General features: G+C 38.3%; 2 protein-coding genes across 3 annotated transcripts in view; both read right to left on the bottom strand.

Moving 5' to 3' along the window:
* Positions 1 to 1684: 1684 nt before the first annotated feature.
* On the bottom strand, positions 1685 to 9243 carry pla2g3 (phospholipase A2 group III). 2 transcript variants are annotated; one of them, XM_039614459.1, is made up of 9 exons: positions 9072 to 9243; positions 8561 to 8989; positions 6850 to 7570; positions 5318 to 5450; positions 5084 to 5218; positions 3407 to 3753; positions 3197 to 3320; positions 2716 to 2826; positions 1685 to 2229 (listed from the first exon to the last, which is right to left on the bottom strand). In XM_039614459.1, the coding sequence occupies exons 3-9, from the start codon at positions 7370 to 7372 to the stop codon at positions 2013 to 2015; spliced, it is 1590 nt and encodes a 529-aa protein (XP_039470393.1). In that variant the 5' UTR covers positions 7373 to 7570; positions 8561 to 8989; positions 9072 to 9243; the 3' UTR covers positions 1685 to 2012. The 2 variants fall into 2 exon arrangements, with proteins under 2 accessions (XP_039470393.1, XP_031586678.1); XM_031730818.2 differs by lacking the exons at positions 8561 to 8989; positions 9072 to 9243 and having other exon boundaries at positions 6850 to 8023.
* Positions 9244 to 10780: 1537 nt separating this feature from the next.
* rph3aa (rabphilin 3A homolog (mouse), a) overlaps positions 10781 to 26494 on the bottom strand; it is a 38568-nt gene continuing 22854 nt past the window's right edge. Inside the window, exons 4-16 of the mRNA XM_031730806.2 lie at positions 26381 to 26464; positions 25782 to 25926; positions 24814 to 24999; positions 24450 to 24677; positions 24271 to 24350; positions 19125 to 19199; positions 17471 to 17580; positions 17255 to 17381; positions 15695 to 15748; positions 14637 to 14788; positions 14128 to 14209; positions 13930 to 14026; positions 10781 to 12345 (exon numbers count right to left, since the gene is read on the bottom strand). Of these exons, the coding sequence (XP_031586666.2) occupies positions 12212 to 12345; positions 13930 to 14026; positions 14128 to 14209; positions 14637 to 14788; positions 15695 to 15748; positions 17255 to 17381; positions 17471 to 17580; positions 19125 to 19199; positions 24271 to 24350; positions 24450 to 24677; positions 24814 to 24999; positions 25782 to 25926; positions 26381 to 26464 (1554 nt within the window). The 3' untranslated portion in view covers positions 10781 to 12211. The remainder of the gene's footprint in view (positions 12346 to 13929; positions 14027 to 14127; positions 14210 to 14636; positions 14789 to 15694; positions 15749 to 17254; positions 17382 to 17470; positions 17581 to 19124; positions 19200 to 24270; positions 24351 to 24449; positions 24678 to 24813; positions 25000 to 25781; positions 25927 to 26380; positions 26465 to 26494) is intronic.

Raw genomic sequence — 26494 nt, 5'->3', positions numbered from 1 at the left:
AAATATTACGCTCATGCTTGTGATCTGAAAATATGCAGTTTATGTGAAGAGATGCCTAACTTAAAGAGTAGAAGCAGGATAATAGCCAGTCTGATTCTGTTTTTATGGCAGTAATGACGCCTACTGACAGACACCTCTAAAGCTCAACATGTGACATTTAATATCTGGTACTCTAAAGATGTTAAATAGGTTTCATTTTATGTTTTACACTGCACAAATAAATCTTGAAAGTTTGTCTAAACTTAAAATTAGCTAGCAGGTCTATGCAAAACAGGGAGAAACTATTTGTTTGCCTGAAGTAACTCTGACATAACTCTAACATTTACATTTTTCTTATAGATTAAGCAAACTTGTTAGTGAACACTACTCTGGATAATGCTAGTAACTGCTTTCAGTCTTTAGCTTAAGCTGCATTCATCACTGCAGTCCTTAGCTTCACATTTACCCTATTTTTGAGAATGGTATTGATTGTCTCATTTAACTGTTAACAAAAGTAATAATAATAATAATAAGCTTTATTTTGAGAACATTACGCAAAATCTACATTGCAGTCCTTCACAGAGTAGCAAAAATATAGCATTCAAGTCATAAAATTAACAGGTACAAAGAAGACAATGATAACAATATATCTTAATATTTTACTAAACATCAAACTACTGTTTTTAAATCTAATTAGTTATTTTTTCTTTTTACATCCTACACCATAAAGTACATTTCAACATATATTTCATATGTACGGCTATTTAAATAATTTTTTCTCTTTCATGGCTTTACTTACAACATAATTTCCAGCATTCGACAACTCATACAGTACAGTGCAAATACTTACAAATAGGCTACACATGTGCTGAAACATGAATATAAAACAAATCTACAGTATAGGGCACAGAACTACAACCATGATTTTATTCTGTGAATACTGAGGTCAAAAGTAACCTTTCTTTCAGGACAGCCAAAGCTCCTCCTTTTTAATGAGATGTGTTTTCAATGCAGATATCTCCATCTGTCATCTCAGGAAAAGCACATGTGTTACTAATCATTTTAACAATGGCTCAGCTGAATTGAGTTACTGCAGTGAGTCATTATAGTTTGCCAGCATGGATTATTACAGCTGGCTCTTGAACTTGCACACCTCAATAAACTGCTCTTCTTATTAATGTTAGTTAGTTAGTAAAAACTATGCTGTCCTGCTAACACCTACCAACATTTCTGTTACACTTTAAGAATAGGTTTATCTTGTCCTCAACAAGACCATTTTGTTCCTGAGGTACAACCTGCAGAGTTCCACAACATCCCATATAGTAGACACCATACATACACAGTACAATATTTCATAGTAATCCAAAGTTTTCAGTATTGGATAATAAATAAAGAACTGTAACAAAAAAAAGAGTTGTATAATATTATATATGGTATATGGATACATTTACCATATACATTTACCATATACCACATTCCTTCACAACTTTTGCACTGTCCACTTCCTGCTGTGACAAAACAAATTTCCCACGTGTGGGACTAATAAAGGTTATCTTATCTTATCTTATCTTATCTTATTTAAATCTACATACATATATATATATATATATATATATATATATATATATATATATATATATATATATATATATATATATATATATATATATATATATATATACATATTATCATTATTATTATTATTATCTTCTCTGTAGGTTTTGCTTAAATAGTATAAAGTCAGCGGAAATAAATCTTCTAAGTCTGTATTGCTGATCTAAAAATTAATTAAATCAAATTAACATTATCTGTGCAGGCCTTTGAACATCAAACGAGAGTTGAAGTTGTCCTGTTAGTCATTATTGACAGAAAGACTTGAGTGTAAAGAAAAGTAAAGCTTTCCATAAGAGAAACTGACTGTGAAGAAGATTCATCAGGAAATGAACAGAAATAATTTTGCCAATCCATATGAAAATAGATTTCATAGTGTCTTACGTATATAATATTGAACATTAGGATGAGGTCTTTTCCCTTTAGACATTTTTTCTCTTCTTCTTCATTTGTCTGCGTCGGGTCAACCTCAGACACAGTTTGTGGAGCCTCACTTCTCTGTCTTTTCTCTTAGCTCTCCTTGGGTTTGGCCTTCTGAGGTTCAGTTGTACTGCCTGTAGATGGCGTTGCTCCTCCACTGCTACGTTGGTCCACTGATCCAGCTGAGGAAGCTCGGCTTTTACCACAACTAGTGTACAGCTGTTGAATGAAGCAGAAGAACAAATGTTTTGTGATGCTAATCAGTTTTAGTGTTTGAGTTGACATACCTTTACTTTACTTAAAAATTTATATTTCATGCATTTTTACTAATCATCCAGTACATGGGATTATTTACATACAGAACAAGTATAAAGCTAAAGAAAATACACAGCTGAACATGTATCACTGTATGCAATGGAAATGTGTGTAGCATCATCTATGATCCCTTAGATCTATCTGGAGGCTATTTGGAGGACCAGTATTTATGTTACTATGTAGCTGTATATAAAAGAGTTATAGCTCCATGTCCACAGACTAATGCATGACCATTTTGACCATGACCATTAATGCTATGTCATAATATATCAGTCATGGTGACTGTGTACTTGATCTGACTTATTCTGTTATACACAGTGATATAACTGTATTATATTCTTTAAAGCTAAGCCAGTTAAATACATCTACTGTATATGTTTGTATACTTACTTGCTGTCTGCCGTGCAGTCCTCAAGCAGGAAGCAGGACTGAGACACATGTCCCAGAAGATGAGCTTGCACTTTGGTCAGCTGTCTCTGTTTAGCCAAAGTCTGGAATATTCTATAAGTACAAAAAGCCCAGTCAAATGTCCGAGCACGTGACAAAGACAGAGAGCATATGAAAAGGCCACTAAAACAAAAAGAGAACTGGAGAGAGTATCTGTGTTAATGGATGTTCCCTATTTTGTGTTATGAAACGTAACACGATGTATGCCTTGTTGGGAATACATAGAACAAAGCCGAGTGCGCTGTTATCTCAGTGTTCGGACATGCCCTGTAATTACTAAGTAAATTTGTGTATTTTAGATATGGTGTGACACATGCTGAAAAATTACCCCTGATCAGATTATTCTAGAAAAAAAGCAAGCATGACCGTATGACTTCCGTTTACTGGCAATCATAAAGAGAATTTACACAGTGTGTTGCCTTACCTGACAGTACAGTTGCAGTGGTAAAGTGTCTTTGGCTCCTGGTTGTGGAAGCCATATTTCTCATGCTGGGGTGGGATCTTGTCCCTACACTCATCGATATCCTTATAGATACCACATGACATTGCTGTAGAGAAGCATCGGCAGAAGTGGTCAGTTACTCTGTTGTAGGAAAATCAGTGAATATACTGAGATGTGGTTAGTAACAAATACCTGTGATATCAGGGCCTACTTCAGTCACAGTATGATTTTTGGTTGGAACAATGTTCTCCAGATTGTCTCTTCTGTCAGGAACAGATCCAGAAGGTGTCTCTGTTGCATTACTGCCTGTGTATGTTGTAGCGTTAGTAAGAGGAATGATGGAGGCAAAGGGTGTAGGGACTGTGAATGCAGCAGCAGTATTGGAGGAAAGCTGTAAATCTGAAGCGCTATTCTCTAGGAGTTGTGCAGGTGTGGTAGAGTTGATCACGGAGCTGTTCATGCTTTCATCTGTTGGCTTAGATTCGTACAATGTGGGTGAATGAACCTCAGCATACAGAGCCATTTTAGTCTCCTTACACCTGCAAGTGAACACAAAGGATGAAAAAATTACAGAAATATTTAGTTTTCCTATTCTTCCCAAGTGTTGGCTTGGAAGATGGATGCTTTCTCTCTGATCAAAATTAAGTTACAAATACCAGCCTGAAAGCAGTCTGTACCACAGGAGATCGAAACCATAGACTGTATAGAAAAGATGGACTTAATTCAATTCAATTCAGTTTTATTTATATAGCGCCAAATCACAACAACAGTCCCCTCAAGGCGCTTTATATTGTAAGGTAGACCCTACAATAATACATACAGAGAAAAACCCAACAATCAAATGACCCCCTATGAGCTAGCACTTTGGCAACAGTGGGAAGGAAAAACTCCCTTTTAACAGGAAGAAACCTCCGGCAGAACCAGGCTCAGGGAGGGGCGGCCATCTGCTGCGACCGGTTGGGGTAAGAGAATGAAGACAGGATAGAAGACACTTAGCTACAGTGACTTCGCCTATTACTTAGTGAAACTAGTGATTGAGGCCATGAACTCATCAACTAATCGTTTAAAGAGGTCATAGAGGATGAGAGACTTCACTACAAGCAGACTTCTTACTATCTATCCATCTATCTATCTATCTATCTGTTGCTGAAAACAAGGAGTAAGGGCAAGCATATCTAGTTTTAGTAATAATGAATACTTCATGCTTTATGTATTGATTAGCTGTATATGTAAACTATAATATTCACTAGATGATTAGTTTGGATTTAGCTACACACTCAAAAACTGTCAATTTGACTATAGCAAAACCTAGAATTAAGTTGCCTAACTAAATTGTTTGAACTAATCCATTTTTGTCATATGAAAAATTATCTTAAAACTTGGTCTTGCATGGAAAAAAAAGAAAATGTAGCTTGGTAATTTGACATTACAGGTGAGGTAAATAAGTGTGGAGTTAATTTAAGTTAGCTGGTTATTTGGCTGATAGAGTCAGGCTAGCTTTTTTTTCTTTCTGAGTCAGTAAAACTGGGTCAAAAAGGTGACACCTTATCAAAGATATTACCTTTAGTCCAGGTATATGCTTTTCAGACTTTTTTTCTAGATGTAAAAAGAGGCGAAAGTCTCCACTGTTTCCTGTAATTTGCTTGAAATCCAATTAGCTTTATCTCGACCAAAGTAGTGAACTACCAAAGCAATTTGTAAACCTGCTAGCAATCTAAGGGACAGATGCCTCAAATCCAGAACAAATAAAACTATAATGTCTGCATGGCTGGATACCATGAGAGGTCAGGGAGAAATAACAACACTGGATGAATCCTAGACCTTCACAATTACACAAAATCATTTTATTTCCATCACAGTTTTACTTACATTCCAAACCAGTTTCTCTGTGTACACTGAAGCCGGTGGGAGAATGTAAAGCAGTGCATCTTCAGCAGGTTAAAGAAGGTATATCCCACTACATCTGCTATGCCGTCATTCGCCTCCACCAAACAACTTCGAAACCTTTAACATATTTGATGCCATCAGTTTAAGAAAGAATCAACATCAAAGCACATGCAACAAACCAGCTGAAAAATAATCAGGAAAGGATAGGATAATTACTTGTTGTCACAGTCACAGTGAGACATGGTGAAGATGTTGCTGTTGAAAATGCCAAACTCTGAGTGAAAGGACAGGATGGTGTGTTTGCACTGATCGTGCTCCCGGCAGCAACGGTCAGTCTCTGAAAACACTCCTGCAACAGGTCAAAGCATATATAGAAGGTGTGGATTAAAAGACTGTAACATGATTGAAACTCTGCAAAATGTATATGTCAGTTTACTTGTTGTGATGTTTGTTTTTTTCCCTTGTTTTTTCTTTTTCTGTCAGTAATGTTCTTGGGTTTGTTCCCATTCTTTAAGTCCATCCAATGCTACAAGATTATTTCTCGCAAGTATTTTATATATAGATATATAAACAAAATATAACATTTACATATATTATTTACCCCAAAACCTGAATAAGGTTTATTGCATTGTTGAGGAAGTGTGGATTTATCTTTTTGTTTGCTGTGAGAAACTGAAACTTCAAACAGGCAAAAATATATGTATAATAAAATCAACTTTTTAAATGCTTCTTCAGAAAATTATTGAATTTCATTCAAATTAAAGACAGTCTAAATGGTCATTTTAGTGACTAAAATTAGCAGACAAGAGGGCTAGCAGAGGTGAACATTAGCAGAAAGCTATTAGCAATGACATACTGTCAAAGCACCCATATCCTGGAATATGAAGGGGAGAATTTTTCCCCATAGAAATATTTGTAACACGCTGTAAACATACTTTTTAATGCAGGGATGTTTTTCTTTTTTAGTATGGGAATCTACTCTCTATTTAAAGAAGAGGGCTTTTGAAGAAGGAAGTAAAGCAACTGTAGTTTTTGGCACTTCTGCATAAGCCTCACTTTTCAGCTCTGGAGAGTACAGCTGTGATATTACACAAAAGAGGGAACACCCACTACTTTTTCTGTCTATATCTATATGTACTGCATGCCATCCATCTATTTCAGTTTTTCCTTATCTGCTTCATGGATAAAACATCTACCCTAGACCCATTGTGAGACTAATTTTGGCATTTATAAATGAATTATCTACACTTTATGTAGAGACACAGTTTAAAAGATGAACACTAAACACAAGGATTTAGCAAGCAAGAGAGGCAGAGGTCAGTTAGTTGAATTATGGGAAATGTATGTCCCTAGGCTGTTTCTGGAGTTTGGGAGAGAAGGGGCTAAAATAGTTCACTGTCTGCGGCTTTCATTTTGCTCATTTTAAATATGTCTCTTGCATGTGTATTAACTTTATGGAATTGCTAAACTTGTTTCATCATTGTCACTCATTAACACAGAGTATTTTTAACCCCATACCACTGGTTTCCAACTTTGAAAGAAATGAAAATTATGTACTTGTGAGCACCATAGCAAGTCGTGGCCAACAGATCAATCAGAATTGAAAGAAAAACTTCAGAAGAAACATTAAACATGGTTTGGGTTTTTTATCCTTTAAATGTTAGAGCAAACTTTTAGTATTAAGGCTCCAAAAGTGGGAAGCACTGCCTGTACATAAGTTCAAAAACGGAGTTCATGGATCCACATACCCAGATCTGAATATGAGGGTGCCTTGTTGCCAGAGCCGCACCAGAGAGTCCCGGGTACAATAAAACCGCGTTTTACACGCTTATGTATGCTGACCTCTGACCTCTCATCTTGACCTTGAACACGAACACTCCTCACCGACCTCTTTCCTGTGCGTTCCCCGAGAGACGCCAGGGAGACGCACTGCCCTTCTGTCTCTAACACGGAGTCCAAATGGACATTTTCATTCGGATGCTCTGAAAAGCTCCGCGCGCGCTCCCGGCACAGAGACAAATAGTTCTGGGTCACCGCTGTGTCGTCGCTCCAAGTGCAGCCAAGCAGGGCGCGCTCCCCGGACCAGGCGGTGTGGTACAGCCGCAGAGATGGAGGGGTCTGCTGCGGGTCGCTACGGAGAAAACTGTAGTGCATTTCTCCGTTAGCAGAAACTTTAGTCCACGTGCAGAGAACCGAGGCTGCTGCTGCTGTGGTGCAGCTCAGGAGTGATGATATGCAGATGAGAGTAACAAGTGGAGCGATGCGCATCATGGTGGCGGCGGGTCGAGGAGGAAAGCAGCTGAAGCAAACAGGCTGGGAGACGGTTCCACTTCAGTATTGTTGTTTCACTCTCTGAGGACTTAGGGACAGATCGACAGACTCCAGGTCGGTTTTAAATGAGAAGAGGAGGAGGAGGGTGGTGGAGGAGGAGGAGGGTGAGGAGGAGGGTGCTTGGGTGATCCGGTGGTTCTAAAATAAACACAATATGCAAACCACCCATGTGACCTGTTAGCATAGCCAAACACTTTACTCCCGCCCCCACACAGCCACGCAAGGACACACACGCACTCTGTCTGTCCCACATCACAGACAGTGACCATGACACACACTATTGACAACACCCACCAAACCAACTCAGACACATACCCACAGGCAGCACGCTGCTACCAATCTACAAATGTCTCTTTAAAAGTGATAGACACTCCCCAAATACACATTATGACAACCTTATCAGTGTTTACTGACTGACAGATGGAAATTTCTTGGAACTGCTGGAGATTTGCTTTTATATTCAGTCCTTTCTCACTTTCTCAAACCTATGTCAAGACATAAACTTTTAAACCATAATCCAAAAGCCTGCCTGCTTTTGGATTATGCACCTTTTACTACTATTTCTCAATCTTTTCTGTTTTTTTTTTAAATTGACTTAAAGTGAAGCACTGCCCTCTTATGTTCTCTAATCACAGGTTATGTCATTAGTGTTAGGTACACTTAGCTGGTGCCAGATTCTGTTGTGCTTTTAATCCTTTATGGGATAAATTCAACAAGCTGTTAGAAATATTCCTCAAAGATTTTGCTCCATGTTGACAGGATCTGTCAATTACACATCCATGATGTAACTCTACTTCAACCACATCCCAACGGGGCTCTGTTGGTTTCAGATGTAGTGACAGTGGGGGCCATCTGAGTACAGTGAACTCATTGTCATGTTCAAGAAACCAGTGTCAGAAGATTTGAGCTTTGTAATATGGAGCGTTATCTGGCTGGAAGCAACTATCATGTATGTATCATGATGTATGGTTATAAAGGTCCCCAACAATACTGAGTACTTAGGCTGAGAAGTTTAAATGGCACTCAGTTTATACTAAGGGGTCCAAAGCATGACAAGAAAAAACTCTTTTGATAATTCGATACAAACTGTAGCCTCGGATTCCTGTTCTTAGCTGGCAGAAGTGTCACCTTGTATGGTCTTCTGCTGCTGTAGCCCTTCTGATTCAAGGTTGAATGTGCTACGCATTCAGAGATACTCTTCTACATACTTTGGCTGTAATGACTAATGTAATGACTGTAATGTTATTTCAGTTACTGTTGCCGCTCTCTCAGCTTGAAGCAGCCTGTCCATTCTTTTCTGTCCGCTGGCATCAACAAAGTGAGAACTGCTGTTCAATGGATATTTTGGGAGAGATGGTTGAATAGGAAAACCCCAATACAACAGGATCTGAAATTGTCACGACTAGCGAAGCGGAATCAGGCGCAGACCACAAGTTCAGGGAGTCCAGGGAGGGGAGATTTCCACAGCTCTCGCAAACACAAACGGCTCCTCTTCTTTCCACTACCACTCTTGCTCACGCTCAGTCACAGTGCACAGGGAACGGGTCCGGGGGGAATCTATACACAGACAGAGAAACAATTAGTCTCCAGGTTCAGGCGTACTCACAAACAAAACTTTGCAGAGTGCAGGACGACTGACGCAGATGGCTCAACGATCCAGCGACGAGTAGAGCAGATCCACCATCTTAAGTAGGACTCTAATTCTCGTAATCAGCGGCAGGTGTGCTGATCATCCCCAGGTGCGTGGGCCATACTGAGCTCCGCCCCGGCAGGAGAAAGAGAGAGTGGGAGAGAACGAGAGAGAAAGAGAGAGCAGAGGCGAGAGAGGAGAATAAACAAAATAAAACATAGCACCTGACTGATGTCAGCTGGCGAGGTGTTGGGACCATGATAGTAATATTCAGAGCTGCCTGTTTGGCACAGACCAACAAGCATGCTTTGTTCAAAATCACTGAAATCACCTATTCTGATGATCAGTTATAACTTCAGCAGTCTTGACCATGTCTACATGCCAAATGCACTGAGTTTCTTCCATGGGATCTGCAGGTTACATATTTGTGTTAATAAGGAGTTAAGCAGGTATACCTAATGATGTGGCCAGTAACTGTATTGCAGTGAGCAGCTCAACCAGGCAGACTGTTTTCTCCAAGAGTGCCTAAAATAGTATTTGAGTGTTGACATAGCTTTGTGATAGGGAAAAATTTAATCTGTAATCCTATATAATCCGTGGACCCAGAAACATTCTCACCTACAGAAGATACTTGAACTAAAAAAAATTAAAGACCACAGATGGTGTTTTGTGTCCATTTGACCTTTTTTTGCTACTCCGCTTGTCTCGCTCCAGGGTCATTTTTTCTTTTTTGCAGCTTTATATGATTTTTCAGTGACTGCCACTCTCTGTAGTACTTTGGCATCTTGTTTTTGCAGGCTTGCATACTTATGCTACATTGCTCTCTTTCTTATGATTTTTATGTTCTTTTTTGGGGTTGTTGTGTTTGTAGTCATTGAGTTTCCCCTTGTGATTTTGTCTTTTTAACCTCTCATTATAGTAGGTTTCCTCTTTGTCTATTGTATTGTCATTTCGCCTCTCTTTTGGTGATTTTGTTTACTGTTGTGGTCATCTTTTATCCTTTTTCTCTTTTTCTGTTCTCTGTTTGCTTCTTTTATTATCAGGTCATCTGTCTTTATCCCTTCTTGAGATTTTTGTGTCACTTAGTAGCCATTTTGCATTTTTATAGCCATTTTATTACATCATTATTGTCTCTCTTGTGTCGCTCCTGTGGTTGTTTTGCTTATCTTTATATATTCATTTAGTCTCCTTATCTTTTTGTTGTAATGGTCTGTAATGTGTTTGTCTGTTGACATTTTTTGCTCTTGGTTTATGTGTCTGCAGTTTTTTTTTCTAGAGTCAGTAAAGTGTTCATTGCCATTATATAATTTGATGCAGACCTTTGCAGAGTTTCACGGCTTCATTCTACACAGCCTTTTGCTCTGTCTGAAGGTCTTGGAGTTGCGTCAGATCAGCTGCACTTACTGATGTTTTTTGTGAAATGTAAATATTGGAGGCCAGGCCTATCTTTTCAGCTGTGGTAGAACCTTTCTGATAACATCAGAAGTTAGATCATAACTCATAGATCATTCAAGGTCAAACTTTTTTAGAGTGTAATGAGTCTATAAACTTTCACCCAGTTGGACAGAAGAAGTTTTATCAGGAGAAGTCAAAGTTCACAAAATATTCAGCTGCGTGTCTGTCTGAGCTGATTGGTTTGAACCTCACCTGATTCAGACAAAGTTTATGCCATGTCATACACAACGAATGCCGAGCAAGTTTCATCAGGTTTTTATTTATTAGCCATGTGTTGCTACAGTAAGAGTTCAGACATGCACCAATATCAGTACAGACAGGACAATGTTGAATATGTAACTGAAAACAACCCGCAAATGTGTATAAGATATACCTGTGGAGCAATATTTTGTCATGTTCCAAAAACAGAACTTACGGTGACCAGATATTCAACTTTATGTGAGACTGGACATAAAGTGAAACCCTTACTTAAGCCCTTATCTCCCTCCTCCTATATATTCATATATTTAGACAATGTCACACATTTTAATTAGTTCTATTAGTTCTTGTTTACCAAAGTCATCTCCTAAAAGTCTCACAAAAAATAAAACAAGAAAAATTTCGTGGATCAATAATAGATTTGCCAGTATATATGGATGAACACCTTTTCAACTCCAAAGATGAATACCAGACAGAACAGTGTTATCAGTTTAAATATTCTGAACAACTGAACTTGAGGTATATCCCTTAGTAATTCTTTGGGTTCAAATTCACACAGGCCACATTGTGCCTTTTCCCCACATTTAGTTTCCTAGGATCTGGTCAACCTAACAGCCACTGCATAATTGAGCTTGTTTTTAAAATAATCATTATTATAACTTCATGCAGAAGCATTTTAGGTTGTTGAATATTCCCCACATGCACGGAAGAAGGTGATGTAGCGACCATGGATATATGGAAAACAGTATGTTATCTGCATGTCACAGTAACAGCAAAACAAATGATTGTTCACTGCAGTGCCTAACGTAACATTTAACAGATGCATAAAGCACAATAAATATGTACTACAACACATGAAAATAAAAACATAACACCCATACTCAAACAATATGGAAAATCAGATGATAACACATGACCTTAGGTGACATGGATGCATATCAATATCAGTACGTGTAAGTTCTGTAGATACTCTTTTTGCAATACATTTACATAAGTGCAGACTGTGCGTGTGTGAGTATATGTACTGTGCTAATATTTTGATTATTTTTTGTCATTTGTAGACCAAAATAAAGTCAATCAATCAGTCAAAACACAGAAAAAACGGGTGAAAGACAGAAAACTGGGAATACCCCCTCCTAGGTCTGAGTAGAGGCACACTTCATTACAACATGCCGACTTGATGACGAATATAAAGGGGTGTTATCTTGTCCATAAAACACGATAATCAGTTCAAACATTACTGCATGTCAGAAGATTTGTTTATAGTCTGATACAGTTTATGATATGATAAACTCCTTTTGACAAAAAGCATAAAGGTCAACATCCATGTTGGTCACAAAAAACAATAGTGCTGAAAATGAAGCTTTCGTATAGCACTTTGCAACAAACTACATTGAAAGCTTGACATTATTTGTCAACCTGCACTCATGGAAAACAATGTTTTACAGAGAGATATGGAGAGAAAAAATACAGAGAAGAGTTGAAGATTTTAACTTTCAATCCTCAAACTGAGTGGTGTTGTCATTTAGAAGAACATGCCAACGCTCAATCTTCTTGTCTTTATTCTTGAGGCATTCATACCAGTGCTTCAGACACTCTCCTTTAGCCTGGATGCCTAACTGACAACCACCTGAAGGTAGAAAGGAAACCATTATAAAAGGTGAATGTTTATCTATTTCATTATGTACAAGCTTGTTTTCTAAATTTATAATACTTGCAGTGGCAGCATGTTCACATCTGAGGGTTCCTAAAACAAGGCGGATCTATAGCTGTGGGCTAGGCTGTACTTTGAGTATTATGTAGTGGTCAAACTGTGCTAAGATCAGTCAGTGGTTTTCTGATAATTGGCCAACTTCTATATAAATTGCCTGGACAGAAAAAGGAAAATCTTTGTGACACAGTCTAATAATGCACAACATTAGGAGCTTACAGAATTGACTGCATGTAAAAGACAGACATAGATACGTGGTCTTATAAGTGAAACCTATGCAAGAAGGGCTTCAAATCTTTGTCTTTGTACTGGCCAGCAAGAGGCTTCTCTGGTAGGAATAAAAGTGACGGTTATAGATATCTGTGGGCAAACAATTCTCAGCAGTTCCAGGTGAGTTCATGGCTTTTAATACTGGTTTCAAGTCATACTAACTACAACATGAAGTTCTTTTTTTAGTTTATGGTACTTATTAGAGTCAGAAAAGAGAATAAACCAGAGCATTCTTATTAGCTAACATCCTGTGATTGACTAGTCATTAGAACACTCAGATCCACCCCTCACTTTGAACATCCAAAACACCATGGTGATGGCAGTTACAACAGTCAGATTGTGGCTTCATGACAGGACTTAACTAACAAATACATGATACAACAGTGGCTACATCAATACAGTGGTGTAAAAAGTGTGTGCCCCCTTCCTGATTTCCTAGTGTTTTTCATATTTGTTGCACTAACATGTTTTAGATCATCAAACAAATGTTAATATTAGCCAATGATATCCTGAGTAAATACAAAATGTAGTCTTTAAATGATGATTTCATTGATTAAGGGAGAAAGGTTATCAGAACCTTCCTGGTCCTGTGTGAAAAAAGTAATTGCCCTTCTACTTAAATCATGAATTAATGTGATTAACTACATGTTTTAGAAAGTTGAGCTCAGTTTCACTGTTCACTGCTGTATACCAAAACATCCTGAAGGAGAATGTCCAGCCATCTGTTCAAGCTGAAGGACACTTCGGTTCTGCAGCAGGACAAATGATCCAAGACACAATAGCAAGTCCACCTCTGAATGGCTTAAGAAAAACAAACTGAATACTTTGGAGTGGCCTAGGCAAAGTCCTGATCTGAACCTGATTGAGATGCTGTGGCATGACCTTAAAAAGGTGGTTCATGCTTGAAAACTCTCCAGTGTGACTGAATTACAACAAGTCTGCAAAGATGAATGGGCCAAAATTTCTCTGATAGTTATCGCTAATGCTTGATTGCAGTTGTTGCTGCTAAGGGTGACCCAAGTAGTTATTTGGTTTAAGGCACGATCACTTTTTCATTCAGGGCCATGTAGATTTGGATTTTTTCCCCATCAATAATAAACACCTTCATTTAGAGACTGCCTTTTGAGTCTAAATTTGTTTGATGATCTGAAACATTTAAGTGTGACAAACATACAAAAAATCAGGAAGTGGACAAACATCAATGAGGATATGTGATCAAAGTGATTAACTTACCAATAAAATCATTGGATTTCCCCATGTCATAGTCCCAGACTGAGATGTCAAGTGTTTTCTTGGCTAGTTCACCATGCTTAATTTCATAACTGAACTCCTATAACGTAGTGACAGAAGAAAGTTTATTACAAAACTGTGAGTGAAATCTGGATTGGCAGAAAATGGCAAAATCTGCAGAAAAGAACAGAAAAGACTCACCTCATTAAACTCTGGGTTAAGTGTCTTCTTTTTGATCTGTGTCTTGTTTTTAGCTTTCTTTCCCATGTCTGGCTTGAGACATCTATCAAAGAGGACAGAACAACAAAGGTAAAATGCCATCCCTTGGGAATGTAGTTCAAGATTACTGGGAATGTTTATTTGCTTTGTTGAGCTCACTGACTTTGCTCGAAAAATTTAACATCTATTTAAATGTTAACGAAGCACATTTCAACAGTTAAGTCAGATTAGCAGTGATAATCATAATCAGAAGTCTGTTTTGAGTTTATTGCATATTTTTAACTTTGACAGGTCTAGGCTAGTTAACTTAAGAAGCTGTCACTCCAGCTTCATATTTACTGAGGAGACATGATGTGTTACTGATACTTTTATCCAATTCTTAGCAAAGCAAAGCAAAAAACGAAAGAAATGAAAAAAGGATTTTCCCACTGTCATAGAGAGTTTATCTATGTAGTGACATTAGTGCAGATGCAGCTGGAAAAAACACATACACTTTGACAAACGGGTCAGAGTATCCATTGGAGTCCATGGCAGCCAGGTGAGCACATCGGACCACACCCACTATCAAACGACTCTGCTGGCTGTTGTACATCAGTGATATCAAGATACGGCCCCTCTCCTCTGAGTTTTCAACTTCTTTCAGCTGTGAACACACATGCGTAAGTGACATGTACCAAATAACTTTAAATAAACTATTTCAACGAATTTGTCTTTGTAGTAAACACACTAAAATATGTCACTGGGATAAATCTCTACCCAAAAGTTCACCATGGAGTTCCACAGGGTTCTGTCCTAGGACCTGTTTTACTCTACGATGGCTGGAGAATTTGCATCTGTCTGAGATGTAACTAGAAGTACAAATGAGGATTTAAAGTAAGTTCTGTTAAATAAGTTCCTCCACATTTGATGGTCTTCAGCATGGATCTTGGTCTTCGGGCACCCCACAGATTTTAATAATAATGATAATTTTCAGTGGTATTCAAGTCAGTGCTTTTTGCAGACCAGTCAATAATGTTCACTTTGGTCTTCTAGAGATAATTTTTCACCAGAAGTGATGTATGTTTTGGGTTACTGTTCTGTTAGAAGACAAAGCAACAACCTAGACCTATTTTGCTGATGACTGCTTATGGTTTTCTTTCAAAATCTTCACATATCCTTTTTTCCTCATGATTCCTTCCACCTTGACAAGATTCTCAGTTCCAGATGCATTGAAGGATCCCCACAGCATCCCTCTTAGTGTACGCCTAGTGTGTTTCACAGTGTGGATGGTTGTCTTTGGGTTGTGCGGTGGTAATACTGGGCTCCACAATTAGAGCTGAATCCTGGGAATCTGAAGACACTACTTAGGGTTACAGTACATACATACATACATCCTTCAGATAAAACCTGAAAATAGAACATGTCTTTAAAAGGAACAGTGGCCTTAAGTATATTACCTGACTTGTTTTTTCAAATGTACACAAATGTAGCTTATACATTTTAATTTCTATTTTTTAAATACGTATATTAACTAATGCACAGTGATATGAGATCCATGTGAAGGTCTTACATCATCCTCATAAAGAGCCATGCCACGGATGGATCCTCCTACAGCCTTCTTCACCTGTACAGAGAGCAAACCATCATCATTGTCATCATCATCCACATCATGATTGAAGCTGGAGCCTTTATCATTAGTTTGTGTGTATAGAAGTAAAATAGGAAATTTCACTGTTCAAGGACTACTTTAGCATTTCTTAGTATAAAAACTAAAACCAGGGAAAACAGCTAATTAAGCACAGTTAAAGATCAGTAAGTAACATGTTGTATCCCTTTTCCATAGACCATACAAAATTAAGGTGTCAAGCAGAATCCAGCCATACCCTAAAGAATGCTTTCCTGTTTCCAGTATTTATGAGAAGTTTTTTCCCGGCTCTAACTTTTCAAACAATCCATCAAAGACTTTCATTTCTACAATGTATGGCCTGCAAACTATATGGACAAAGTATTGGGGTACCTCATAATCTTTAAATTCAGGTTTTGTCAGTGTGCATGCCACAGAGTAATAAAATCAGACACCAAGCTATGCATACTTTTGTCCATATACACTATTAAGTGTATATGTATGCATAAAGTACAAAATAATACATTTTATCTCTTCAAGTGTCTAGCCATTTGTGATTAAAACATTCACCTTTTGATCCATTTAAGGTCCATCTGAAGTTGTTCAGTTTTCAAGGAATAAAATGTTATTATATGAGCACTATAAATAATAACTGTTTTAAAACAGCTGCTCTGGCGGTATTAATCTTACTAGAGGATCAGCAGACAGACCTATCACGAAATTGTACATATTAGTATGAATGAGAGTTCCATTTATACTAGTGTTTTTAAAAGGGAACTAATACGTTAGATGTATTCTTGGACACCAAAGTAGTTTTGGATGATTTGTGGTTTAAAAAGATTCTCATTTGTTTTATACTGAGTCTTGTGCACACTCTCAGTTCATTCACTATCTGAAACAAGCTGTTTTAACTCACTTCCCCCTAAAATTAGATTTCTTTTGATTTGTTGCCCCTTAAGCAAGTTTAAACCAAAGCAAAATGGGACTCCTGCAGCTATAGCCAGAGCTGTGTCCCCTTGGTGCCCCTGAGGTAACCACTTAATGAGTAATCTTATGGCCCGGACTGACCACGTACCTACACCAAGCAGAAAATGTGAAGATTTCACTCGATTGCAAAAGTACTTTTTTGCCTTTGGAAGCAGCAAGTTACTAGTGCTTTACTCAAATGTCTAAGAAAAGAACAAGATAAGATGTTCTGAACTGCTTTGTCATCCTCTAAGATGCTGTTTTGCACCAAAATACAAAACAATGTGTAACCTTCAGATAATGTGTGACTCACAGTTTAAAACACTGGCATCTCTTGTGATCTGTACTCATTTTTGCATCTCATGTACTTGAGCTGTGCTGTGAGTTCATCTGCCAGTGCTGAGTTAAACTTACAGAAAAACAATAGCTAACTGTGTGCCTTATTAAGCAAACATTTAGAGCAGGTTAAACCCTTAGCTTTTGGCTCACATGTCAGGCATTTCAGCAACATCGTATTGTCGGTTTTGCCCTCAGACTTACTGGGATCACTCTCTCCAAACAAACACTGAAGTTCTTCTTCTCATTAAATTTCAGTTTCTTGAGGGCCACTCGTGTCTCTCCTATGAATTCATTGTGTCCAAACGTGTCCTCGTCACTCACTGAAAGCCTGCAAACAACAAACGATGCGCTCCATGAAAGCCTTTATTTTGATGTAAGTAGCAAATCAGTGTTAAAGTATGTAAAAGTTGTTCATACCGGAGGGTTTTGCGTGACATTTCTTCATCTGTGATGCCATGGTAGACCAGGGTTTCGTTCCAAACAGGATTCAAGGTGTTTTTAAGTGTCTTGGTACGAAGCTTATTAGACTAAACATAAGAAATTCAGTTGAATTTGTCAAATAATAAAAGAAACTGAGGAATAACTGAGAACCAATGCCCATCAGAACATCAAACACTTAGCTCCAAGCAAACTGATTATTCTATTTCACTCAAAATGATACAGTACTGCTATAAGTGATGTACCAGCCAACCTAAATTTAAGGCTATGAGCATTAGTCAATTTGTTATTGAAATATTATATAATATAAGAGCATTCTAAATCAAATAAATTCACCAATACACCATCTTCTCAAATAGGATTATCATTAGGAGCTTTCTAGTAAACAAAGTAGACCATTTAATCTAACTAAGAGTATAACACTGTATTTACATTTATTGGGTCACATTGCGTACATCCCATCCTCCAATTTCATGCTAATGTCAATCTCTGTTAAATTAATGCAGCTAGTGAAACAGTTAATCAATCCTCTGCTGAATTTATAAATTTTCTTAATTATAAAGAAATGAACAGTCTTAAAATTTCCATGGTAGCTTAATTTTAATGGAGAGAAAAATCCAGAAAAAAATCACATATTTTTTCTGTTTGCACATATTTATAAAACTCTCTGAATCCTTCAGGTTTCTCGGCTGCTCCTCAGCAATTTGAAGCTATACTCTCTCCATAGATTTTTTTAAAGTCTGGCGACTGGTGTGGTCACTCCATGATCTTAATGTGCTTCTTTTTTAGCAACTCCTTTGTTGTGTTATGTTTTGGGTCATTGTTATGCTAGAAGATCCATCCATGACCCATTTTCTGTGTTTTGGCTGAGGGAAGGAGGTTGTCATCCAAAATTTTATGGTACCCAATGGACAGGTAATCCGTGTGTCTTGTGGGCGCTGCAATATTTCAATTACAATCTAGTGTCTTACCAATGGTGTTCTTGGTGACTGTGGTGTCAAATGTCTTCAGATCATTTACAAGGTCCTCCCGTGTAGCTTTGGGCTGATTCACCACCTTTGTCATGATCATTCTCACCAGGCAAGATCTTGCATTGAGCTTGTGGGTGACCAATGGTCATTTTATAGTCTTCCATTTCCAAATAATTGCATCAACAGTTGTCACCTTTTCACCAGGCTTCTTGCTGATGGTCTTGTGACCCATTGTAGCCTTAGCGCAGGTCTACAGTCTTGTCACTGATTTCCTTTGACAGCTCTTTGTTCTTGCCCATGGTAGTGGGGAGGTTGGAATGGAAGAAACTGATTTTGTGGACACGTGTGCTTTATATACATAACAAGTTGAGATCAGGAATATCTAAAAAATGATTAACTGATTGATTGTAATCTGAGAGCCACACAGGTACACAGCAAATCTGTGGGAGCCAGAATTATTGCGGGGAGGTGGGGGGTGGGGGGAGTTGAATTCTGCAAAACTTACAAATTCAGCAGGGAATCAAATAATTACTTCCCACCCTGTATATAGGCAAAATTTTCCTGGAAATTCTGCCACATTTATTTGTACACAAAGATTAGTTTGTTGTTTTTAAAATCTTACATCTTAAATGAGTAAAATAAATAAGTAAGCATGTAAATACCTTACTGGCTCCAGGTAACAGGTGTAGCTTAACATATGGGTCTGCAAGTCCATTTGAGTCCATTGCTTTTAAACCCTGAAAAAAACAAGAAACATAATGCTTGGATTCATTCGGGATGAAAATATTATTATTATATTATTATTTTTGTTTGTTTTTATTGTTAAGGTCTCTCTTATATCCCATTTTATCTTGTTCTGTCTTGTGTATACTCTGTATTTAAATATGGATGTAAGTTCTGGGTTTGAAAATGAAGCCTGCTAGAAGTGTTTTAAACCTCCCAGTCACCAAAAAGAAGGCTTTGTGAAAACTCAGCTCCTTTGTCTCAGTAAACATTTTTCTATTGATTTTATGACCTTAATCAATAGTTTCAAATAGCTTCAAATCTTCTTGAATACAACATCATGTTTAGTTTCTAAATGATGGCCCCCATTAGTGTCTACAGTGATGACAAAGCATCGTATGCTCTATATGACCTACTTTGAGATTGACAAGTCTCAAAGTAGACTCAGTCTCTGTGCTTGTGACATCTGGTTTCAAAATGCTCAGATGGCGATGGTGAAAACATTAAGCTCCTTATTTCTTCTTGTCCCGTTTGACGTGCCTTGTCTATTCTCATTTCTTCTTGACATGGCATGTCTTGTCCCAAGTGTCCCTTCTTGTTCTTCCTGTCTCATTTTGTCCTGTCCCTTATTAGTTTGGTTGGACCTGAGGTGTTTTGTTTTGGCACATATTTTCCTGTGTTGTCTTGTGTCCTTTTGTCTTCTCCTTTCAAGTACTCTTTTACCTCGTCCCACTTTATTGTTTTTATTTTGTCGCTTTTCCAGCCATCACCTTAAATGTCTTGTTTTGTCTTATCTTCCTTCTATCTTCTTTCTGTCTTCCTTGTACTTTGTCAAATCCAAGATGGCAGCATGCTCTTTTGCTCGTTTGTTCGTTACGTGTCCGTCTGTAATTAGTTGTTCTTAAAAGATTTTTTCGTGCATCTCTTAACGTATCTCTTAACTATTTTTTTAACGTATTTCTTAACCTGACAGTTAATGTTGCATGGATTGTTGGAAAATGTGTGGTTGGTAGATGCTTTGGAATTTGATGGATGCATCTTCCTGGAGCTAACAGGCCTAGCCTGGCCCTGTACCGTCCTCCTGGAGTTAACTGGCCAAGACCCGGCTCTACACCATCTTCCAGGAGCTAACTGGCTAAGGTCTGGCCCTGCACCATCCTCCAGGAGCCAATTGGCTTAGGCCTGGCCCTGTGCCATCCTTGTGGAGCTAACAGGCTTAGGACTGGCCTCGCATTATCCTTGTGGAGCTAACTGGCTTAGGTCCGGCCTTGTACCATCTCCCATGAGTTAACTGGCTTAGGCCTGGCCCTGCACCGTCCTTCAGGAGCTAATTGGCTTAGGCCCGGTCCAGCATCTTCCCACAGGAGCAAACTGGCTAAGATCTGGCCCTGCACTGTCCTCCAGGAGTTAACCGGCTCAGGCCTGGCCAAGCGCTATCCTTCTGGAGTTAACTGGCCTAGGTCTGGCCCTGTGCCATTTTCCTGGAGCTAACTGGTTTGCTTCACCCACAGGTCTGTACTGTTCACTTCTGTTAAGTACTAAAATTGTGGATGATGGCAGTATTTACTATTCTTATATGCCTCTTGGCCTTTTTGGACCCTCGGATAAGCAATTGCATATGGACACATAGCAGGGGAACCTCTGAAAATGATCTTTATCTGCAAGAGAATTCTGAAAAAGGCACATGCTCTATAATGTTGCAAAAAACAGAGCAGTTACCAACTCAGTTGGATCATGACATTAGTTTCATGCCTGTTTTGCCCAGAGACTTCCCTAAACTTCAATCTACTCTGGCCTTGCATACTTATTTCATTTGCCCATTTAATGGAGGTTTCAGCTCGGATTCAACATATCAAAGTTTTGAACCCAAATCAAAGGTGAAACAGAGGTTGTTGATTGTCTTGCTTCTATTTTTGTCAGGAAATGTGCAACCAAATCCTGGCCCTGAACTGCAATATTCCCAGACTCCTTCTGATTTTAAAATAATGTCTGGTGTCAAATATATTCATCTTAATGTGCGCAGCCTACTACCGAAGATGGACATGGTCAAAATTTGGGTTAAATCTACAGATGCAGATGTTGTTATAATTTCTGAAACTTGGTTAACTAAATCTATTACTAATGAAGACATTAACATATATGGGTACAATGTATATCGTACTGATAGGCCAAAAAAAGAAGGCGGTGTAGCTATTTATGTCAAATCAAGATTTAATGCTTCGATTGTTCTGTCCCAATCAATATGCAAACAAATGGAGTTTTTGGCCTTGAATGTAGATATTGCTAATACTCTTTCGATAACCATTGTTGGGTGTTACAGGCCCCCATCTGCTTCAAAAGAGGCATTATCTTCATTAAAGCACCTTTTGGCTAAATTAAATTACACTGAACTACTAATGGCTGGAGATTTGAACTGGGACTGGCTAAATGCAACTTCTTGTGAATTTAAAGAATTTTGCGATTCAATTAATCTTACCCAGCTAGTCTATCTTCCTACCAGGCCAAATCTTAAATGCCCTGAAAAGTCCACATTAATTGATTTGGTTTTAACAAATGTACCTCATAAATTCTCTTCGCTTGGTGTCTTCTGTAATGACCTAAGTGATCACTGTGTTGTTGCTGTTTGTAGAAATGCTAAAATTCCAAAATGTAAGCCACAAGATAGTGTGTAAAGGAATCTTAAACAATTCAATGAACAGGCTTTTCATCATGATTTGTCAGTAGTTAATTGGGAAAAAATCGGACTATTACCAGATGTAGAGCTAGCTTGGACATATTTTAAGGAAAGTTTTATGGAAATTGTTAATAAACATGCCCCCTTACGGAAAGTTAGAATTAAAGGTCGAGAAAATCCCTGGTTTTCGCAGACACTCGCAGATAACATACACAAGCGTAATAGAGCATGGGACAAGGCGAGGCAAACAGATACTTCCACTGATTGGTCTGTTTTCAAACAGCTTAGAAATAAATGCACTTCTCTTATTAAAAAGGCCAAATCCGAATACTTTTTGTCTGTCACCACTGAGAACCTCAACGATCCACAGAAATTTTGGAAAGTAATCAAGTCTTTTTCTGCCAATAAAATGACTCAAACCTTTCCTAAATTTGTTGTAAAAGATTCAGTCTCAATTAATGATAAAACTGAAATTTTGAATTGCTTTAATGAGCACTTTTTATCAGTGGGTTCCTTGTTTGATTCTGCAGAAACTTTTTTAACAAATTCTTGCCCAGAATTCTCTATGTTTTCTGGAGACCGTTTTAACTTTGTACCTTTTAGTGTTTATGAAGTGCATAAAGCTTTAAAGGCTTTGGATCACAGAAAACCTCCTGGTCCAGACTTGATGGAACCTTATTTTTTGAAGCTGGCAGCGGATTTTATTGCAGAACCACTTTCAATTCTATTTAATTTTTCATCGGTTTGGAAATCAGCTTTTGTTTTGCCTTTATTGAAAGGAGGTGATCCATCGGTGTTGACTAATTATAGGCCAATATCAAATTTGTGTGTTTTATCCAAAATCATGGAATCTCTAGTTTGTGACCAGTTGAAAGAGTTTTTGTACTCTAATGATATTGTTTCCAAATTTCAGTCAGGCTTCAGGAAAAAACACAGTACTAACACTGCCACTATGAAAGTGATAAATGATATTATTATGGCACTTGATAAGAAATTGTACTGTGCGTCACTCTTTATTGACCTCTCAAAAGCTTTTGACACTGTTGATCATGCTGTCCTAAAAAACAGACTGCTCAGCCTTGGATTGTCAGAACATGCAATAGCGTGGTTCTCAAATTATCTGAATAATAGAACCCAGTGCATTAAACTTGAAGGTCTTTGTTCTAAATTTGTTGCTGTCCACAAGGGGGTGCCACAGGGCTCAGTTTTGGGTCCCCTTCTGTTTCTTTTATATATCAATGACTTGGGTCAAAATGTCTCAGACACAAATTTGCATTTTTATGCTGACGATACAGTTATTTACTGTTATGGATCATCTCTTGCTCAGGCCATTGAAACCTTACAGAAAGCCTTTGTTGCTTTCCAGCATTCACTTATCCAGCTAAAATTAGTTCTCAATGCTGACAAGACTAAGCTAATGTTGTTTTCTAAGTCAAAGAAGGTCCCGGAGCCTATTCCAGTGGTGTCCACCCTTGAAGGAAATGTCATAGAGATAGTTCATGAATATAAATACCTTGGTGTCTGGATAGATGACTCCTTTACCTTTAAACCACATATAGAGAGACTTGTAAAGAAACTGAGGCTGAAACTTCGTTTTTTTTTCCGTAATAAACAGTGCTTTTCTTTTGCAGTAAAAAAACGTCTTGTCACTGCAACCTTTTTATCTGTGTTAGATTATGGTGACATTCTGTATATGAACGCTTCTTCTTCATGTCTTCTAATGTTGGACACGATGTATCATGCTTCCTTGAGGTTTATTACCAACTGTAGATATCTGACCCATCACTGTGACTTGTACTTAAGAGTAAAATGGCCTTCTTTGGCCATTAGAAGACAGGGGCATTGGTACACTTTTATTTACAAAGCTATGCTTGGATTGCTGCCTCCTTATAATTTGTACTTTGGTCACAAGGACAAATAGTGGTTCTTACTCCTTGCGTTCAAATGATCAGCTGCTGCTGTCTGTTCCCCTTGTCCGCACAGAGTTGGGTAAGAAAGCCTTTGTCCACTCTGCGCCTTTTTCGTGGAACCTGTTACAGAAAGACTGGAAACTGACTGAACTGTTGTCTTTAAATGTTTTTAAAACTAAACTCAAAGGCCTACAGACTGCCTCAATAATGTGTAATTGTTTTGTGTAATTTTTAACTTTGTTTGTTTGTATGTATTTGTTTGGAAATGTGCTACCTCTTGGCCAGGACTCCCTTGAAAAAGAGGTTTTTGATCTCAATGGGACATTCCTGGTTAAATAAAGGTTAGGATATGGTCTGTTTTTATCTCGTCTAATCTGTCTTTATAATATTATTATTGCTATATCATTTCCAATCTTCATTACTTATCTTGTCCTATTTTAATTGATCTTTTATTTTGTGTTGTTATCGTATTTCTATTCATACATGTGTATGAACATTCACCTTAGCTTTAACAATACAGCAGTGTAGTGCATGGTTCTCCTGTTCATAGAGTAGACTGAACTCCAGAGATCCCAGAGTGGCTGTAAGAAACACACACACATACACGTTGCAAAAAATAAAAGTAATAATACATTTGTCTTCTACAAATAAAGGTTTTAAATTTTGAGGAATAATCTTACTGGCATCATCTGAGTCATAGTCATTGTTGTCTTCCTCTGTTCGATCTGGTGGGGGTCTGGAAGGAGCAGGGTTGTTGGCAGGTGGGTTAACAGGTGGACCAACTCTGGAGACAGGCTTATGAGATGAAACAGAGCCAGAGACAACAGGTGGTCTTTTTTCCTCCACAGCTGGAGGGGGCAATGTTTCTTGTCTTTCCGCGTGATGGTTCTCCATACCTGCAGCAGGTACTTGAGATTTTACAAAACATAATCAGCAGTTAACACAATCTGAAGTGTCTTTTTATGTATCAGTGTTCATTTTGAACATTTAGAAATTAGCCTTGTAGTGCTGGGCTTATTCGTAGAAGGAGCAGTGTGACTTTACCTGAGTTAGGGGTTGTGTGCTCTGTGTTCGCCTGAGGTGGTTTGGAGGCTGACACATGTCTCTCTGTCTTCATTACACCGGCTGGATGGGAATGACCCTCATTACAACTGTCAGCTGTTGTTTTTGCTGTCTGTACCCATTGTTCTGATCCAAAAGACTTGTGCTGCTGTGGCTCTGTACTACGCTCTGGGAGGCAAAGTAAGATTATCATCACTGTTAGAATAACAACAACATGCTACACTTCAATAGATGCATTACCGAATGGGACTGCCAGGTTCCCCTGGGACCACTAATATTTCATGGTGGAAAGTTACAAGTCAAAAAGACAGAAAATAACCACAAAGAGACCAAAACCAAAAAAAAAAAAAAAAATAGTAAAATGGTCACAAAGATCTTAAGTACCTCTACCTTTGACACATTGCACCATACTACTTCAACTCCTCCTGTGGGTGGTGGGTTCACAGGAGTGCAGGACCAACCATAGCCAAGCTGGGCCCTGTGGGTTAGGTCCTAGTCACCAGCACTCTCCCCCAGGTCTGACTCAAGGGGACTCCCCAGTAACCCTGATCCAAGCAAACTGCCATTGCCATGCCATTCATAACTTCTGAATTGTACTTATTTGGCCCTCACCTCAGGTGAGCAATCAGGTGAGCTTTGGAAAACCCAACCAGAGACAAATTGCTCTGGTATCATTAGGGATCACTAAGGCACACAAACCTCTACCACAATAAGGTGGCAATTTTTCCAGTTTTTTTGTCTGACAGCACCTTCAAAAACAAGGAGATGCATCCCAAGATGTTTATACGCTAATTCAGCTTTTAAATAAAAAGTAAAATAAAAGAAGCATATCTCTGGCATAAGATCAAAAGACAACTCATACTTAGCTCTTATAGTCTTTATCAGTTCTTAAGAGGCATATCTGGAAACCCATGCACCAGTGTGAAAAACATTCACTTCCAAAAAGATACCGTATCCCCGATGTGATCCACTGTAGCCTGCTGGAGTAGTGCAGTTTTCTGTGTTCGACTGTCGAGGTCTGGACAGAGGAAGCGGTGCAGGCAGACCCAGTTGCTCTCTTCCTTTAAAGAACCAAGCTCCTGAACGCTTCTGTACCTGCAGTAACACAAAAATTTGCATCACTGGAATATTTAGCAAGAATAGAAATGGCTCACACGATTCAAACATGTGTAACATGTGTTACAGGGACAGTGCTTTGGGAGATATTGCATAGACTTACTGTGTTTTTAAGCATAGCTGAAGTCAGTTTCTAGTGGCCAAAATTTTAACTCCAATTTATTTATTTAATTTGAATTATTTTATTTGATGCATAAACATGACCACTTTGTATCTGCAGTATTACTGAGTACTTATTCTGTATGAATGACAGGAATGAGCATTTGTTTAAAGAGTTTGGGCTCCCCAGGGCAGCGACCTCAGCAAACACAGCATCGTCATAAAAACAGTATTGTGTAACAGTATTATCATGACAAAAGACTAATGGCAGACTAATGGCAAAGTGGTATAATATGGTTGGTGAATCTGTTCTTCATCATTCCTTTTCCTTCACCTCTAGCTGTTCATTGCAGATCTGGCACAGCCACACAGGGCATGTCCTGCTGTTGCTTGAAATTCCACACTTGGTACACATATGCTGCAGGAAAGGAAAAATAGACATTGAGAC

The sequence above is a fragment of the Oreochromis aureus genome, linkage group 7, assembly GCF_013358895.1.
Source record: "Oreochromis aureus strain Israel breed Guangdong linkage group 7, ZZ_aureus, whole genome shotgun sequence".
Classification (NCBI taxonomy): domain Eukaryota; kingdom Metazoa; phylum Chordata; class Actinopteri; order Cichliformes; family Cichlidae; genus Oreochromis; species Oreochromis aureus.
The sequence above is the reverse complement of the archived record's forward strand: the minus strand, read 5'-3'. Positions and strand labels throughout refer to the sequence as shown.

Excerpts from the sequence above, each read along its gene's own strand:
- pla2g3 (XM_039614459.1), bottom strand. The coding sequence starts at position 7,372 with ATGATGCGCATCGCTCCACTTGTTACTCTCATCTGCATATCATCACTC. Across the intron at positions 3,754-5,083 it reads CAGAGAAACTGGTTTGGAAT|GTGTAAGGAGACTAAAATGG; the intron begins GTAAGTAAAACT and ends GTTCACTTGCAG. Across the intron at positions 2,230-2,715 it reads GACTGCACGGCAGACAGCAA|CTGTACACTAGTTGTGGTAA; the intron begins GTAAGTATACAA and ends TTCATTCAACAG.